At 45.5% G+C, this 16,389-nt stretch overlaps 1 protein-coding gene across 2 annotated transcripts in view; it reads left to right on the forward strand.

Moving 5' to 3' along the window:
• The window catches only part of RPTOR (regulatory associated protein of MTOR complex 1), a 411,258-nt gene that overhangs the window by 176,593 nt on the left and 218,276 nt on the right, over positions 1-16,389 (forward strand). For both annotated transcript variants that reach the window (XM_068263876.1, XM_068263877.1), the window contains exon 4: positions 9,231-9,389. In XM_068263876.1, coding sequence (XP_068119977.1) covers positions 9,231-9,389 — 159 coding nt within the window. The remainder of the gene's footprint in view (positions 1-9,230; positions 9,390-16,389) is intronic.

The following is a 16,389-nucleotide window of genomic DNA, read 5'->3' on the forward strand; positions in this document are numbered from 1 at the left end:
ACAAACGCTCACCGCTGTTCCCACGCTGTTATCTGGTATTGCTCGCCCGCCGCAGGCTGAGCTGTGTGAGCCCGCGAATGCCAATGACGGGCTAATCCAATTAGCGCTCAGTATTTGACAAACAGGGCAAGCAGAGCACTTCTGTGCAGGCACAACAGGTAATTAGCAGTGCATTAGCGCCATCGATTAACGGGAAACTCCACTTCTGTACAGAGAGCGAGGAAAAAAAGGAAACGATAAGAGGGTCAGATGTATACATTGCCGGCATATTAGCAACATTTTCTGCAGATCTTACTCCTGTTATGTTCTGTTCTTAAAGTGTTCCTCCGGTCACAGGAATACAACTGCACTGCTTTAAGCAGAGCTAAAATATAGCACTGTTAAATGGAATCTGAAGTGGATATAAACTTATGATATAAGGAATCTTTATAGCTGAGTCATTATAGCAGAGCCAGAAGGGGGCAGGCTTGGGCTTGAAAAGACATCATAGAAGACAGACTCAGCTATAATGATTTCTGAGCAAAGCCACAATGCTCAGTCTGGAATTTTATCAGAGCTTATAACAAGCAGGCTGAGCAGTGAAGAATGAAACAGAGAGCAGGGTAGGTGTTTTCTCTAATGTCCCCACTGATATATATGGTAAAGCTTTAAAGAGGCCATACAGTAGATTGTACACTGACAGATCTGACATGTTTTGGACTAGTCCATTTCCTCAAGGGGAATTCTACGCATTTGCTTTATTGTGCACAGAAGTACTCACATGCAAAGATCTATTTAAAGTTGATGGCCAGCCTACCTACTTGCACACTATTTTGGCAGTTGGATTGAGCGACTACCGTTAAGGCCAAGTTCACACACAAATCTGCATGTTTCCAGTCCAGTACTGGCCTGTCCTGTCAGTTTTACCTGACTGGACCGGAAATGTACTGTATGAGCACAGCCATAGAAACACATACAAAACTTATACCAACTGTCAAAAACTGACAGGACAGGACTGGGCACCTTTTATTTGTAAATCAATCTTTAGTGCTTTTGCAAGTAAGAAATCCTTGACAATTCTTCATGAGGAGATGGACTAGTCTGAAACTTGTAAGACCTGTCACATTTTGACTACCTACGTTAAGTGACATCGACATAGGCAAATAACAAAGGCAGCCACTCATGGTGGGAGGAGCCACGGAGGATGAATAGTTGGAGGGCCCGCCTGTTGCAGGTTCTGTTTCTGTGGTAGTTAAAGCGGACCTGAACTCAGAACTTCCTCTCTGCACTAAAAGATAAGCAACAGCATAATAACCTATAGAGAAAAACATTTCTTTGTTGCAGCTGATACAAATACTGCAATAAATCTGCAGTGTCTACTTCCTGCTTTCATGGGAGCGGACATATTGTTAACATCCCTGTGTTTACAAATTAGCTGCTCTGCCGAGGCAGCCTGCTGACACAGCTGAGAGATCAAATTACACTTGTCATTAGTCATAGATGAGGGGGGATTTAGACAGGCTAAACTCTGTAAATACATACAGGGTGCATTTCTCTGTTTTTCTTCTGTCTTGTGCAAGAGTTCAGGTCCCCTTTAAGCCTCTGGGCGTACTGGCTAAACGGAGTTCTGCAGGGATACTGTTCTAGCGTCTTGCTCTGCACTCTTTTATGCAAAATTACAGCAAGTCTCTAATAAAATGACCTTTTTTTTAAAATTTTTACAGTATATTTTCATGCCGTTTTTCATTCAGCTGAAAGATGAAATCGTATTCTTCGCTTTGAGTTTCTGCGGTAACGAGCCGGTTTGAGCCGGTGGCCAGTTCCTTTTGATTCCAGGCTTCAAAGCTTTTCACTCTGGTTCGAGTGCCCGGCTGTTCCTAACTTTTCCTAGTGTAAGCAAATCCGTGCGTCTGAACTGTCAATACGAAATCCCTCGACTGGCCCGAAGACTGCAGAAACGCTGATTGTTGTCTGTGGCGGAATCCCGACCCCCGCAGCAATCGCTCCACCCGTCAGCAGAGTTGTACGCAAACCGCAGAGAGGAGCAGCATGAGATTACCTCTCCACCGCCGGCACTAGGAGAGGGGTGACCTCAACAAGGCCGTTCCTCCTCCGCAGTGTCCCTGCTGAGTTGTTCTCATCGATCGGTTGACTTTCTAGCCGGTCACCAGGTTTCTAGAGCCACGTTCACCAGCGACGTGGATTGTTTGCGCAATTGGATCCATCTGATGCGGCTTATTTGCCATTTAAAGAGGAACTTTAATCCTGGATTGAACCTCATCCCAATCGGTAGCTGATACCCCCTTTCCCATCAGAAAGCTTTGCCTTTTCTCAAATAGATCATCATGGGGGTCTGTGTGGCTGATATTGTGGTGAGACCCCTCCCACAGTGTGATGTCATGACCATGGTCCTGACAGTTTGCGGTTTGTGAACCTCATTGCATTGTGGGACACAACAGCTTTTTCCAACTGCCAATATCTCTTGGTGTGCATAGAACTCTCAGTAATGAACATTCAGTACAGGTCACCTGGCAGAACTAAAGATGCCATCACCAGTGATACATTTCAGAATGTAAATCAGGGAGAGGAAAGATTTTACAATGGGGAAATACTGACTAACTAATCTATATGTTGTAAAGCAATTTAATGATTTTATTTTAACTAGAGGTCTGTCTACTTGGAATGGCTTTTGGTTTCTTGTATATGTTAAAGGTAATTAATCAAGAGTATCACCTTAATCCTTTCCAACATTGGCCATTTCCAGCATAGGCCTAATGCCCTGTATAGGAAAGATAGCACAGCAAAGCCTCATCTACATGGTACAATTTTTCATCAGATCGACCAGTGATCTGATAAAAAAAATTGCATCGTGTGTAGACGTCCAAATTGTTTCAGATCAATTTTGCGATAGATTTTGCATTAAGTACCCAAAATCTATCACAATCCAATTGGACTGGTTGGAAATGATCTAATAGATCCGATCTGACGGAGAATTGTACCATGTAGATGAGGCTTTAGGGTACATACACACATCCAGTTTTGATTGGCCATTCAGTGACCAATTTTATCTCCATGTAATATGAAGGCCAACAGATTTTTAACACCATGAACAGACTGGGTAGCTGAGCTCGTTCCAGACCCCCAACTGCTTGTGCTCCTGTTTGATTGCCTGAGGAAGCGGGATAATCCCGTGAAACGCGTAGCACCTGGGAGTACCAATAAATTGCTGATTTTTTTTGACCGAACATTGTGTTTTATATTGGTTCTTGGTCTGTTGGATGGGTGGTGAGTACGTCTCCCCCCAATTTTTAATCTTATCATTGTTTTTACTCTTTTTGGCGCCTCTGGTCCTTATCCTTATCAGAATACAATCCACCTAAGGTGGCAAGGATTCTTCCTAATTTCTTTCTACAGAGAGCGACATCTTATACCTGAGTGGGGTCAGGTTCTAATTCTCCCCACCGGCATATGGAGTGGTTGCCTAGGGGCAACCCGTGTTTGTGAGTATAACTCTTTCTACTAATTTTGCTTCTATTGTTCCGAAATACCGCACCATTTGGGCTCTCGGTCTTTTGCTTTTGTTTCTGAAGTGCAGACTGGGTAGCTAAGCTCTCATACTACATGAAGTAGTGAAATTGGCCAATCGGAATTGGATTTGGGCACATCTGGGAGGGGTGTGTGGCTTTTGGACTGTAGGGAAGGGGAGAGGTGTGTGATTATTGCATCCTCCAACCTCCCCTCTTAGTTGGTGAGGGGTGTGGCTACTCTTGCAACACGTCAGAGAAGGGAGGGTCATCGGATGGCTCTGGGAATTTTAGGATGCAGCACATGGTGTTGTGGGAGGGATCAGATTTGAAACATTGAGAACTGAACTGACTGTCCATTGAAATCGTAGGAATATGTGATCTTTGAAATTGCCAAACATGGAGGTAGTTGTAGTTGGGGGGGGATGTGGAATTTGGGTTTAAATGCAAAATGTTCTCAACCACCAAGTTAAACTAATTACTAATAAAAAGAGGTCAGTGTGCAGCGAGTCATCCTCAAGGTGGTATGACTTTTCTGAATGAAAGGCAGGCACTTGTGCGCACCCCTGCGCGGCGTCCTGGCGTAGGCGGGCTGGGATACGGCTCCCGACTAGATGTAGGTCAAGTGGTTGTTCTGGAAGCTGATGTCTGCAGACAAAAGGCACCCGAGCCTCGCTGATGAAGGCAAGCCTAGCGTTTTGGTTGGTACATTGTGTACGGCCGCCATTCGCCGCTTCTTAACCCGCTGTCTGCAGCCCTTTCACCCGTTTTCACGGCGCTAAGTGGCCTATCTAACTCAAGGATGCCTTCAGCATCAGCAAAATGACATTAAAAGAAAGATAGTGTTTCCTTTTTTGAATCCTTGGTCCCTCGCCCCCTTCCATTTATGCAAGTAATATAATATTTTAAGTTCGGGGTGATTAAACAAAAAACCCTTGTCAAAAATACCTGCTGTGCCAGCTTATAGATCCTCAGTATCCTTTACTGCCTGCTTATAGTCAGTCTAAAACACCGCCTTCTTTAGTCACATGGGCATTCCAAAGGCCCAGTGATTGCTCTCTCCGTTCAAGCCACACCTCTCAATATAAGATAGGTGTGGCCAATGTCTTCCAACTGAGCCTGTAGAAAGACTGTTCTTGAAGTTGGACCTGCAATATGCTCATTTTATTAGTATTATTATTATTATTTAGTATTTATATAGTGCTGGCATCTTCCACAGCGCTGTACAGAGTGTATATTGTCTTGTCACTAACTGTCCCTCTGAGCAGCTCACAATCTAATACCTACCATAGTCCTATGTCTATGTTTGTATCGTAGTCTAGGGCCAATTTAGGGGAAAGCCAAGTAACTTATGTATATGTTTTGGGGTTATGAGAGGAAACCGGAGAGCCCGGAGGAAACCCACACAGGCGTGGGGAGAACGTACAAACTCCGTGCAGATAGTGTCCCAGCTGGGATTTGAATCGGGGACCCAGCGCTGCAAGGCAACAGCGCTAACCACTACGCCACCATACTGCCGAAGATATGATGTTCTTGTGGCATAAGTCAGGTCTATGAGAACTCATGGAGAAGTATGTGATTTGTTTGATCAGTTGATGCATTTGCAGTGCTCTGATTTGCTGTGATCACTTCCTGTTTTAGCACATGATCATGACTGGCAAATCAGAGACTTGCATATCTGTCACCTGACCAAAGCGATCACATGCTCCTCCATGAGTTCTCCTAGGAATGAATGTGGTGGCTGGAATGTTTAATGGTTAAGGGCTCTGCCTCTGACACAGGAGACCAGGGTTCAAATCTCGGCTCTGCCTGTTCAGTAATCCAGCACCTATTCAGTAGGAGACCTTAGGCAAGTCTCCCTAACACTGCTACTGCCTATAGAGCGTGCCCTAGTGGCTGCAGCTCTGGCGCTTTTAGTCCGACAGGAGAAAAGCGCGATATAAGTGTTTGTCTTTAATGATCGGTATGGTTAGGAAACTGGGGTGGCTGCAGGAAATCTGTGTCTCTATGGGCAGAATGTACAAACTCCATGCTGGATAGAGCAGTTCTTCCAGAGGTGCGACTTGGAAACTTATAGCTGAAGGTGTCCATTAATGATGCGGAGGATGACAAGACAAATAACATTTATATCACACTTTTCTCCTGGCGGACTCAAAGCGCCAGAGCTGCAGCCACAAGGACGTGCTCTATAGGCAGTAGCAGTGTTAGGGAGACTTGCCTAAGGTCTCCTACTGAATAGGTGCTGGCTTACTGAACAGGCAGAGCCTAGATTGGAACCCAGGTCTCCTGTGTCAGAGGCAGAGCCCTTAACCATTACACCATCCAGCCACCAGTTGTCAAAAACCGATCGATTCCATTAATCTAATCGGTTAGCACGTTTTTGGTCATTAACGGGCACGATTGATCATATCAAATCAATTAACACATTGATCGGAAACAGTCTATCGCCTGCGGAATTGTATCGTTCATGGCCACTTTTAAACACCCCTTGAAGTTTTCCAATCAGTTTGACACATCAATCATTTCCAGAATGTCCAATCTGCTTCCGATCAAGAAAGAAATCAATTTTGTGCAGTACCGATCTCAAAATCCCCTTCTTGATCGGAAGCAGATCAGACATGCTGCAAATTATCAATCGATCCATCAATCTGATAGGAAAATTGCATGGTGTGTATAAGTCTTTAGAGCGGCAAGGAAAGCGTCCTGCCCACATATGCCCTATGTCTACCTGCCTTGTTTGGTCTACTGTAGGCTGCCAAATTCCCATTTTTCCCACGAGAGTAGCATGCAAAGCTGAGCAGTGGGTAATATTCCCAGCCCCGTTTTTTAGGATTCCTCACATCAGGTCTTGATACTCTCATTTAGCATTTCATGTTGGGATAACACTGCCGTGGCTTATATTAGTACAGCAAAACGGAATAAAGAGTGCTCTATCCACCATGGCAACCTGCTCAACTGATTTGTAATCGGAGCATTGAATTAGCAAACATTGGAGTTCCCCTTTAAAATGGACCTAAACTCAGAACTTCCTCTCAGCTCTAAAAGATAAGCAACAGCATAATAACCTTTTAGGCCTAGTTAACATAAAAAATAGCCAGCACAAGCTTTTCCCTGCGCTTTTAGAGCGATTTGTGCTTTAAGCGCTTTTGTTTGGCGATTTTTTTTTTCTTCCTAAAGACAATCAGGAAGTGAACTCTGACCTGGAACTGCATAAATACAATGAATTTATTTTTAAAAGTGCTCCCTAAATTGTTTTTTTTCAAGCGATTTTGCGATTTCCTTATACTGTGTATTGAAGCGCAAGCGCTCAGGAAATGTTACGGGAGCCGCGTTTGCGATTAGAAAGAAAGCTCACCGCTCATGTGAGAACACTCACATTGAGAAACATCGCAGAAGCGCTTTTAAAAATCACCAGTGCTTTTAAAAAAAAGAAAAGCGCTCATAGTGTGAACAATCACTTACAGAAAAACATTACTTTGTTACAGCGGATACAAATCCTGCAATAAATCTGCAGTGTGTCTACTTCCTGCTTTCATGGAAGCAGACATAGGGTTAACATCCTGTGTTTACAAATTAGCTGCTCTGATTTAGCTGAGAGAGCAAATTACAGCTGTGATTAGTCAGAGATGAGGGGGAATTAGACAGACTAAACTCTCTACATACATACAGGGTGCATCTCTGTTATGTTTTCCTTCTGTCATGTGCAAGAGTTCAGCTCCCCTTTAAATATATATCAGTGAGGGGATTGTCCTCTGTGGTTCCCGAGCGGTTCAGCCCCCTCTTCTCGGAGTAATTTGGTAACGCACGGATTCTGTAATGAGTCTGGGCCGGAGGGATATTACCTTTCATCTTCACACACAGCTGTAAAATGAGTCGTTTTCTGCACGTCCCGCCAGCGCTGTGTTATGCTAATTCAGCGACTCAATAACAGTTTATGTCTAGCGATTCGCACCAATCAGTGGTTGCCCCTCCCTCTCCGGGAAGCCCCGCCCTTTACTCTGCAGTTGTGATATTTTACTTTTCATGCTGCGATAGGAGTTAACCCCTCACTGCCGGTTGCTGAGTTTTAGCAGGGTATGAGTAAAGCAGTTTCTCTCGTGTCCGTTTTTCAGGCACAGACATGACTGTACCGCTTGATGGTTTCCGAATGTTACTGTTTTTTCTATTGAATGAGGATAAAAATCTTGATTTATGAATGTGATGATGTCACATGAGACTTAAAGCAAACTGAACAGGAAATGAAAAATCAAAATAAGCATACACAGGTCATACTTACCTCCTGTGTAGTCTACTCCTCAATCTCTGTCTTCTCTTCTGCCTCCTGTTGGTCCACTGTGATCAATGGAATTCTCCATCCTCCATTTTGAAAATTGCCTTTACCCCATAACTGCTTCCTGGTCAGCACACTGTTACACTGTAATATCACCCACTTGAGCTTTAGGGAAACCTGGACATTACCTTGCACATTCAGTTGTCCTAGAGTTATAACTGACAGCAACTAATATATAACTGACAGCAACTGATATATTTCAGTTCTGACAAAATCTTGTCAGAACTGGAAGGAATCATTGTTAGAAGAAAACGGTGAGCTTCTGAGAGGAACTGACGGCGAGGTAAGTATGTAATACTCATTTACAGGTACTGTGGCCTTAATTCACTAAGCTTTATCAAACACTTTATCAAACATTTGATAATTTACCTCATGGGTAAAATCTAATTGTGAATTCACTAAGGTGTTCTATATTTATCAAATGTTTTATCGCTAAAACATTCAATAAATATAATAACACCTTAGTGAATTCAAAATTAGATTTTACCCATGAGGTAAATTCTCAAACGTTTGATAAAGTGTTTGATAAAGCTTAGTGAATTGAGGCCCATGTGTTTTATTTTAAATAAGTTTACTCGGTTCAGATTCACTTTAAAGGGAACCTAAACTGAGAGGGATATGGGTGTTTCCTATACAGTTGCTTTTCAATCCTGCTGATCTCTTTGGCTGCAGTAGTGGCTGAATCACATACCTGAAACAAGCATGCAGACATAGGATTAGCAGGAGAGTCGGGCAACTGGTATTTTTAAAAAAGGAAAAATCAATATCCTTCTCAGTTTAGGTTCACTTTAAGACCCGTAGTGACCATGAAAAGTTTAGGGTGTGTTTGATTTTACCCCAGGTAAGGCACATGCACATGCTCAATTAATGGCGACCGATGAACAGGGGCTGATCCACTGGACAATATTGCAGGGCTAAGGCTGCTTCATGTGGGGGGCAAAGCCTCGTGGGAGTGGCCTCGTGGGAGGGGCAGGGCAAGTGGGGGAAACAATGCAATCTTCTGTCACTTAGCCAAAGTGATCTGCCAGGCAAATTTCTGGCCGAGCGGCCCGTGGCCATCGTGAGCTGCCGAACACACACTGGATTCTCAGCAGAGACTTTCATTATCGGCCGAGATTCGTCTCGAGTGTGTACAGGCCTGGTACGCACATCCAATTTTAATGACCTATCGCTGGTCAATTTTACCAGCTTAATGTACTATGAGGGCCAACAGATTTTGAATACTATGAAAAAATTGTGTAGTTAAGCTCTCATGCTAACTGTGATTGGCCAATCAAAATGTGATGTCTGTAGAGGTCTTTAATTCTTATAATTGCCTTAGGGAACTAGTATATTAAAACCGTCCATTGACCATCTCTGATCACTAACCGCTGGATTTTCTTCTGTTTGTCCCTCAGGCCCGCTACAAGCAGAGCCTGGACCCCACCGTGGACGAGGTGAAGAAGCTTTGCACCTCCCTCAGGAGGAACGCCAAGGAGGAGAGGGTCCTCTTCCACTATAATGGCCACGGAGTACCGCGGCCCACTGTCAACGGAGAGATATGGGTCTTCAACAAGGTAGGTGCTCCCCCGGGGCTGCTGGGCTGATGGGGCGGAGCTCTCGGAGGAGCGGGCCAGTCATTAGATTCCCTGTCCAATGAGAAGTGAGGATTGTGGGTGGGTTCTTCTGGTTGCCTCTGCTGTCTCATAAAGCCTTCAGTGATAGTTTTTGCCGCTCCCGGCCCTAAGGGCTCTTTCACACTAAGAGCTGATCCGTGCGTTTTGGCGCATCGCTTCTAGGATGCTGTAAGAAAGGTAACATGAAAGTCTATTTGACTTTCATGTTTACTTTTGTATGAGAGAAAGCGTTCCGGAGCGTTATGTTGTAACACATCTGGGAGCTTCCTAATGTCCAGCCGCTGCGTTTTCTCGTCGGATGAATTAGAACTACCACTTCTGATCAGTGTCGCAACACAACTTCCCAACGTCTCGCCGCAGGTCATAACGCATGCATGAAATCAGGTTCCTGCACGCGTTATGTAATGTGAAAGTGGCCTTAAAGAGACACTGAAGCATAAAAAAAAAATGATATAATGAATTGGTTGTGTACTATGAATAATTACTAGAAGATTAGAGGCAAAGAAAATATTCTCATATTTTTATTTTCAGGTATATAGTGTTTTTTCTAACATTGCATCATTCTATAATATGTGCAGATTACACAACACTCAGCATTCAAAATGATTCTTTCAGAGCAGTCTGTGAACTAATGACCTCTCCTCTGGCAGAGAAAAAGTAAACAGTTGAGATAATAAAAGTTAGAAGACAGGCCTCTCCACGTCTTTTGAAAGTCGTAGAGCTTAATGGCTTTTTTGCATAGAGATAACAACTGGAGTTTCTTCACTCTTCCTGTACTGGAAACAATTAGACTGATGTATCTGATCTTAATGTTTTATTTCTTAGCTGTACTACACATACAAATCATAATATCATAATTTTTTTTTTCGCTTCAGTGTCTCTTTAAAGCCTGGTATGCTCCTTCAATTAGGATTGTCCAGTGTTACCACTTCCATGTAGTTTGAGGGCCTTTTCACACTGGCACAATGCACTGCAGCAATTTACCGCAGGGCAATGAAAGTCTATGGGTGCTTTCATATTAGATGCGGTGTGCCGGAAATGCTCAATTTGATGCGCTTCCACAACTACATTGCTGCACATATCTGCGTCTACGTGCGGCGGACCAGAAGCAATGAAAGTCTAGGGCACCGCATAGGTTTTAAAAATGTTGGCGCCGACATTGCGACGCGCATGTGCGGAAATGTATTTTTACAGTACATTCCTGTGCACTTTTGTATTGTCAAACCAGGAAGTGACCGCAATCACGCATCACTTCCTGTTTGGCTGAATGCCAGAAGAGGAATACCGCATAGTAACGCAGTATTCCACAAAAGGCCTGTTTTTGGCGGTGCGGCCGCCGCACTGCGCCGCTGATGCCAATATGCAGTGTGAAGCCGGCCTGAAGGTCAGGTTATGAATACTATGAGCAGATTATGTTGGTAAGCTCTCACACTACATGATGGTGGTAAAACCAGGTCAGTGATTGGCCAATCATAATTGCAGGTGTGTACCAGGCTTTAACACCTTCATGTGGTATGAGAGCTTTCCTGCACAAGCTGGTCATAGCACTTACACATCTGTTAGCCCTCATACTACATGGGCGTGATAAAAACTGGACAGTTATTGGCCAATCAAAATTGAATGTGTGTGTGCACAGGACTAAAGCTTAGTACACGCCTTCAATTTTGATTGGCCAATTTTACCACTTCCATATAATATGAGGGTCAACTGATTTTGAGTACTATGAACAGATTGTGTAGCTAAGCACTCATACCACATGGGGGTTGTAACATTGGCCAATCAAAATTGAATTGGTGGATGCACCCCTAAGCCTGCTACACACTTTCAGTTACGATTGGCCAATCACTGACTAAACATCCCATCTCCATGTAATATCAGGGTTTACCTACACAAGTGATGGCTAACTTTGACACTCCAGCTGTGGTGGAAATACAAGTCCCGTGAGGCATTGCAATACTCTGACAGTTTTGTCACAGCTGGAGTGCCAAGGTTAGCCATAACTGACCTACACAATCTGCTCATAGTGTTCTATATCTTTTGACCTTCATACCACATGGTGGTGGATCAGCTTCGGAAGAAGCACCACCGTGCGAAGCGGCTGTTAGGCTACCTACTTTTTGCCCTGCACCCACCGCCACGACCCTCTGATGTGGTAGGGCATTCATCTTATTCAGAATTATTGTTTTCTGTCATCCCAGCACTAGTTGTCTATGCGTGCAAGCTAAATGACAAACTGCACAACATGTCCGCATTAAAAAACCATAAAGTTGTTCAGTCGGTCATCTGTGGAGTCACTGATGAGGGAGGGTAGCCAGGCTTACGTACCACGTGTGTGCCGGTAGCATCTGTGCAGTCACTGATGAGGGAGGGTAGCCAGGCTTGCGTGCCATGTGTGTGCCGGTAGCATCTGTGGAGTCAGTGATGAGGGAGGGCAGCAGGGCTTGCGTGCCACGTGTGCGCCGGTAGCATCTGTGGAGTCAGTAATGAGGAAGGGCAGCCGGGCTTGCATGCCACGTGTGTGCCGGTAGCATCTGTGGAGTCAGTGGTAAGGGAGGATAGCCAGGCTTGCGTGCCACGTGTGTGCCGGTAGCATCTGTGGAGTCACTGATGAGGGAGGATAGCCAGGCTTGCGTGCCACGTGTGCGCCGGTAACATCTGTGGAGTCATTGATGAGGGAGGGTACCCAGGCTTGCGTGCCATATGTGTGCCGTTAGCATCTGTGGAGTCAGTGATAAGGGAGGGTAGCCAGGCTTGCGTGCCACGTGTGTGCCGGTAGCATCTGTGGAGTCACTGATAAGGGAGGGTAGCCGGGCTTGCGTGTCACGTGTGTGCCGGTAGCATCTGTGGAGTCATTGATAAGGGAAAGTAGCTGGGCTTCTGTGCCACGTGCCTCCCGGTAGCATCTGTGGAGTCAGTGATGAGGGAGGGTAGCCAAGCTTGCGTGTCACGTGTGTGCCGGTAGCATCTGTGGAGTCATTGATAAGGGAAAGTAGCTGGGCTTCTGTGCCACGTGCCTCCCGGTAGCATCTGTGGAGTCAGTGATAAGGGAGGGTAGCCAGGCTTGCGTGCCACGTGTGTGCCGGTAGCATCTGTGGAGTCAGTGATAAGGGAGGGTAGCCAGGCTTGCGTGCCATGTGTGTGCCGTTAGCATCTGTGGAGTCAGTGATAAGGGAGGGTAGCCAGGCTTGCGTGCCATGTGTGTGCCGGTAGCATCAGTGGAGTCAGTGATAAGGGAGGGTAGCCAGGCTTGCGTGCCACGTGTGCCGGTAGCATCTGTGGAGTCAGTGATAAGGGAGGGTAGCCGGGCTTGCGTGCCACGTGTGCCGGTAGCATCTGTGGAGTCAGTGATAAGGGAGGGCAGCCGGGCTTGCGTGCCACGTGTGTGCCGGTAGCATCTGTGGAGTCGTTGATAAGGGAAGGTAGCTGGGCTTCTGTGCCACGTGCCTCCCGGTAGCATCTGTGGAGTCAGTGATAAGGGAGGGTAGCCAGGCTTGCGTGCCATGTGTGCCGGTAGCATCTGTGGAGTCAGTGATAAGGGAGGGTAGCCAGGCTTGCGTGCCACGTGTGTGCCGGTAGCATCTGTGGAGTCGTTGATAAGGGAAGGTAGCTGGGCTTCTGTGCCACGTGCCTCCTGGTAGCATCCGTGGAGTCAGTGATAAGGGAGGGTAGCCAGGCTTGCGTGCCATGTGTGCCGGTAGCATCTGTGGAGTCAGTAATGAGGAAGGGCAGCCGGGCTTGCATGCCACGTGTGTGCCGGTAGCATCTGTGGAGTCTGTGATAAGGGAAGGTAGCTGGGCTTCTGTGCCACGTGCCTCCCGGTAGCATCCGTGGAGTCAGTGATAAGGGAGGGTAGCCAGGCTTGCGTGCCATGTTTGCCGGTAGCATCTGTGGAGTCAGTAATGAGGAAGGGCAGCCGGGCTTGCATGCCACGTGTGTGCCGGTAGCATCTGTGGAGTCTGTGATAAGGGAGGGCAGCCGGGCTTGCGTGCCACGTGTGTGCCGGTAGCATCCGTGGAGTCATTGATGAGGGAGGATAGCCAGGCTTGCGTGCCATGTGTGCCGGTAGCATCTGTGGAGTCAGTGATAAGGGAGGGCAGCCGGGCTTGCGTGCCACGTGTGTGCCGGTAGCATCTGTGGAGTCACTGATGAGGGAGGATAGCCAGGCTTGCGTGCCACGTGTGCGCCGGTAGCATCTGTGGAGTCATTGATAAGGGAGGGTAGCCAGGCCTGTGTGCCGCGAGGGCTTCTGGCAGGCCCCGGCAAGTGCCGAATCACATCAGCGCTTTCTGTTAATGAACACGAGGAACACCTGCCAGAGCGTCTCAGTTTAATCAGGATTTTAATGGGATGCCAGGAAATCCCAGAGGGGGCGCCGCTTAACCCTCCCGATCGCCTCTCCTCTGCTGTATCTGCCAGTTACAGGCTTGTGCCGTATTCACATCTTATTATTCCGCCACAACCTTCCTGACTGCAGCCAACGAGGGCCGGCGTGACACTCGCATGTCAGGGAAGCGCCACATTGTGTTAAGTAGCGTGAATTAATATTATGTTTGAAAGTGGACTTTTCAACCTGAATAACGCTCATTGCCTGTAGCACTGTTTGTCTGCTGCTGTGCACCTATCCATACAGGCTTAGGGTCCGTTCTCACTTGAGTGGGATTCGCGCGATTCCCACTCAAGGCAAACCGCTGGCACATGTAACACTACTATGGCAGTGTTCTCACTGCTGCGTTTGCGGTTAGCGTTAACCGCAAGCGTGTTACATGTAGCGGTTTGCCGGTGATTAGCGATCGAGATTAGCATGCATAGCACCGCTAATCGCCAATTGTGTTTTTTTTTTTTTGTTTTTTTTTTTTTTACCTATTCAGATGTTAAACAGTTGTTCAAAACGGAGACGCTAGATAAGGATAAAATAGTTAAAAAACATTTAAAAAGGTGGAGGTAGTGGTAGGCTTACCTCCCACAAGTAGACACACAATCAATTATTCACTGAAAAAATATCTTTATTCAAACAGACTCCAAGATGATAGCAGCGCGTTGCTATCATTCTGGAGTCTATTTGAATAAAGATATTTTTCAGTGAATAACTGATCATGTGTCTACTTGTGAGAGAGAAGTCCACCACTACCTCCCCCTTTTTAGACGGTTTTTAACTATTTTATCCTTATCTGGCGCCTCAATTTTTAACAATTCTTTATTCTGATTGTCCACCCTTAGTTTCTACTTCTACGGAGAGCGACATTTTTATCCTGAGTAGGGTTGTGTCTAATCTCACCACCTGCCTACTGAGTGGTTACCAGAGGTAACCCACCTTCGTGAGTATATTCTCATCTCATATATTTACTCTTATCAACAATTAGTTTGACATACTGCACTATTGGGGCACTCTATCTGCTTTGTTTTTCAAGTACCAATTCAGATGTTGATAGGAAGAGGAACAGAGGTGTGGGAGGGGAAAACAGGAGGGAAAGAGGCTTCAGCCAATCAGGCTGCATTAGCCAAGTCTGAGGGGAAGTAGAGAAGCAAAAAAGGACAACCCAGCATGCCCTGCAACTTCCTTTTTGCGTAGCAAATTTTTTGTGTACCTAATAAGAGTCAGGTAGACTGGGGAATGATCATTTATCTGCAAGAAAAGTAATAGTGATTTTAACTTTTGGATTGCCTGGTTAGCATCCTTATTACTTGTTTACCAGATAAAAATAAAGAATTGATTTTCGACTGTATGGCTGACAGTTACACTTTAAGCCATTGTGTGGCAGTTAATTTTTGATGATCCTATATCAGTCTTTGGAACCTGGAGGAATTACTGTGCTTTACAGGCACATGCTTTCATATAAGCAAGCTGATGTAAAGGGTTGCCATTAATCTCTGCAGTGTATAAAGCTGAACTGATTGCTTTTTTTTTTTTTTTTGGGATGGGATAGTTGACTCTTTGTTTTAGCAACAGAGTTTCCTGTTAGCAGATTGAAGTCTCCAGATCCCTTACTGCCTGCTTTCTGTCTGGGAGCTCCAAAGTCCCATCTCCTCATGCAGGCCTGTATTTTCTGCTGTAATGCAAGGATGCTGTGAAATATAGTCTAGCATCTTTGGTTCCTGCTTTGTGTCAGTCACACTTGAAACATCCGCGTAGCGGCTAAATCCAAGGCGGAAAGGAAACAAACAGTACTGCTGTGACAGATGCATTTGGTCCAGCTTCGATTCTACTCACTTGTATAACTGTTTAGCATCAGCTTTGCTGAATATTGTATTTTGTTGGGATTTGATGGAATACACATGGGATCCATAGGCGGCAGTGGATTCTCGCAGCTACAGTAGCAGATTATAACTGCATTATTGATCAGGGAACAAGTGGTGTGATTTGACATAGTTATGCTTTTTGCCACTACACGTTTGTATTATATGTGTGAGAACTAGCATGCAAATTTCCACACAAAAAGGAAGAAAAAAATTGCTAACTTTTGCCAGTTTTTGGATGCGGCTGACATAAATCACAACTTAGTTCCCCTTTGCTTTCTTATTAAAACGTGTGCCAAATACCACATTTCACGTGCGCAATTCAGCACAGCTCTGACCCACAGTAGTGTGGCATGCGAAAAAAAAATGCAGCAGGCTGGTGGTTTTATTTTATTTTATTTTTTTACCATAGTAGAGCGCAAGAAAAAAATCCCATGTTATTGAAACACCCCATTGTCTATTCGGCATGTGAGTTTTCGTCCCTGGAAAACCACAAACAAAAGCGTACAAATGGAAATCCCTATCATTTTAGTCCTTCTGTATCTGCCAGATAGTTCTCAGGACTAGTGATGAGCAAAAATGCCAATATTTGTTTGGCATTTAGGGCCGGTTCACACGGACGACAGGCGGCGTTGAGGCAGCTTGGAAGCCGCGTCGTCCTGTGATGTCTCGTTCGGCGGTGGCGGTACGGCGATCGTCTGCTTCC

The sequence above is a fragment of the Hyperolius riggenbachi genome, chromosome 12, assembly GCF_040937935.1.
Source record: "Hyperolius riggenbachi isolate aHypRig1 chromosome 12, aHypRig1.pri, whole genome shotgun sequence".
Lineage (NCBI taxonomy): Eukaryota > Metazoa > Chordata > Amphibia > Anura > Hyperoliidae > Hyperolius > Hyperolius riggenbachi.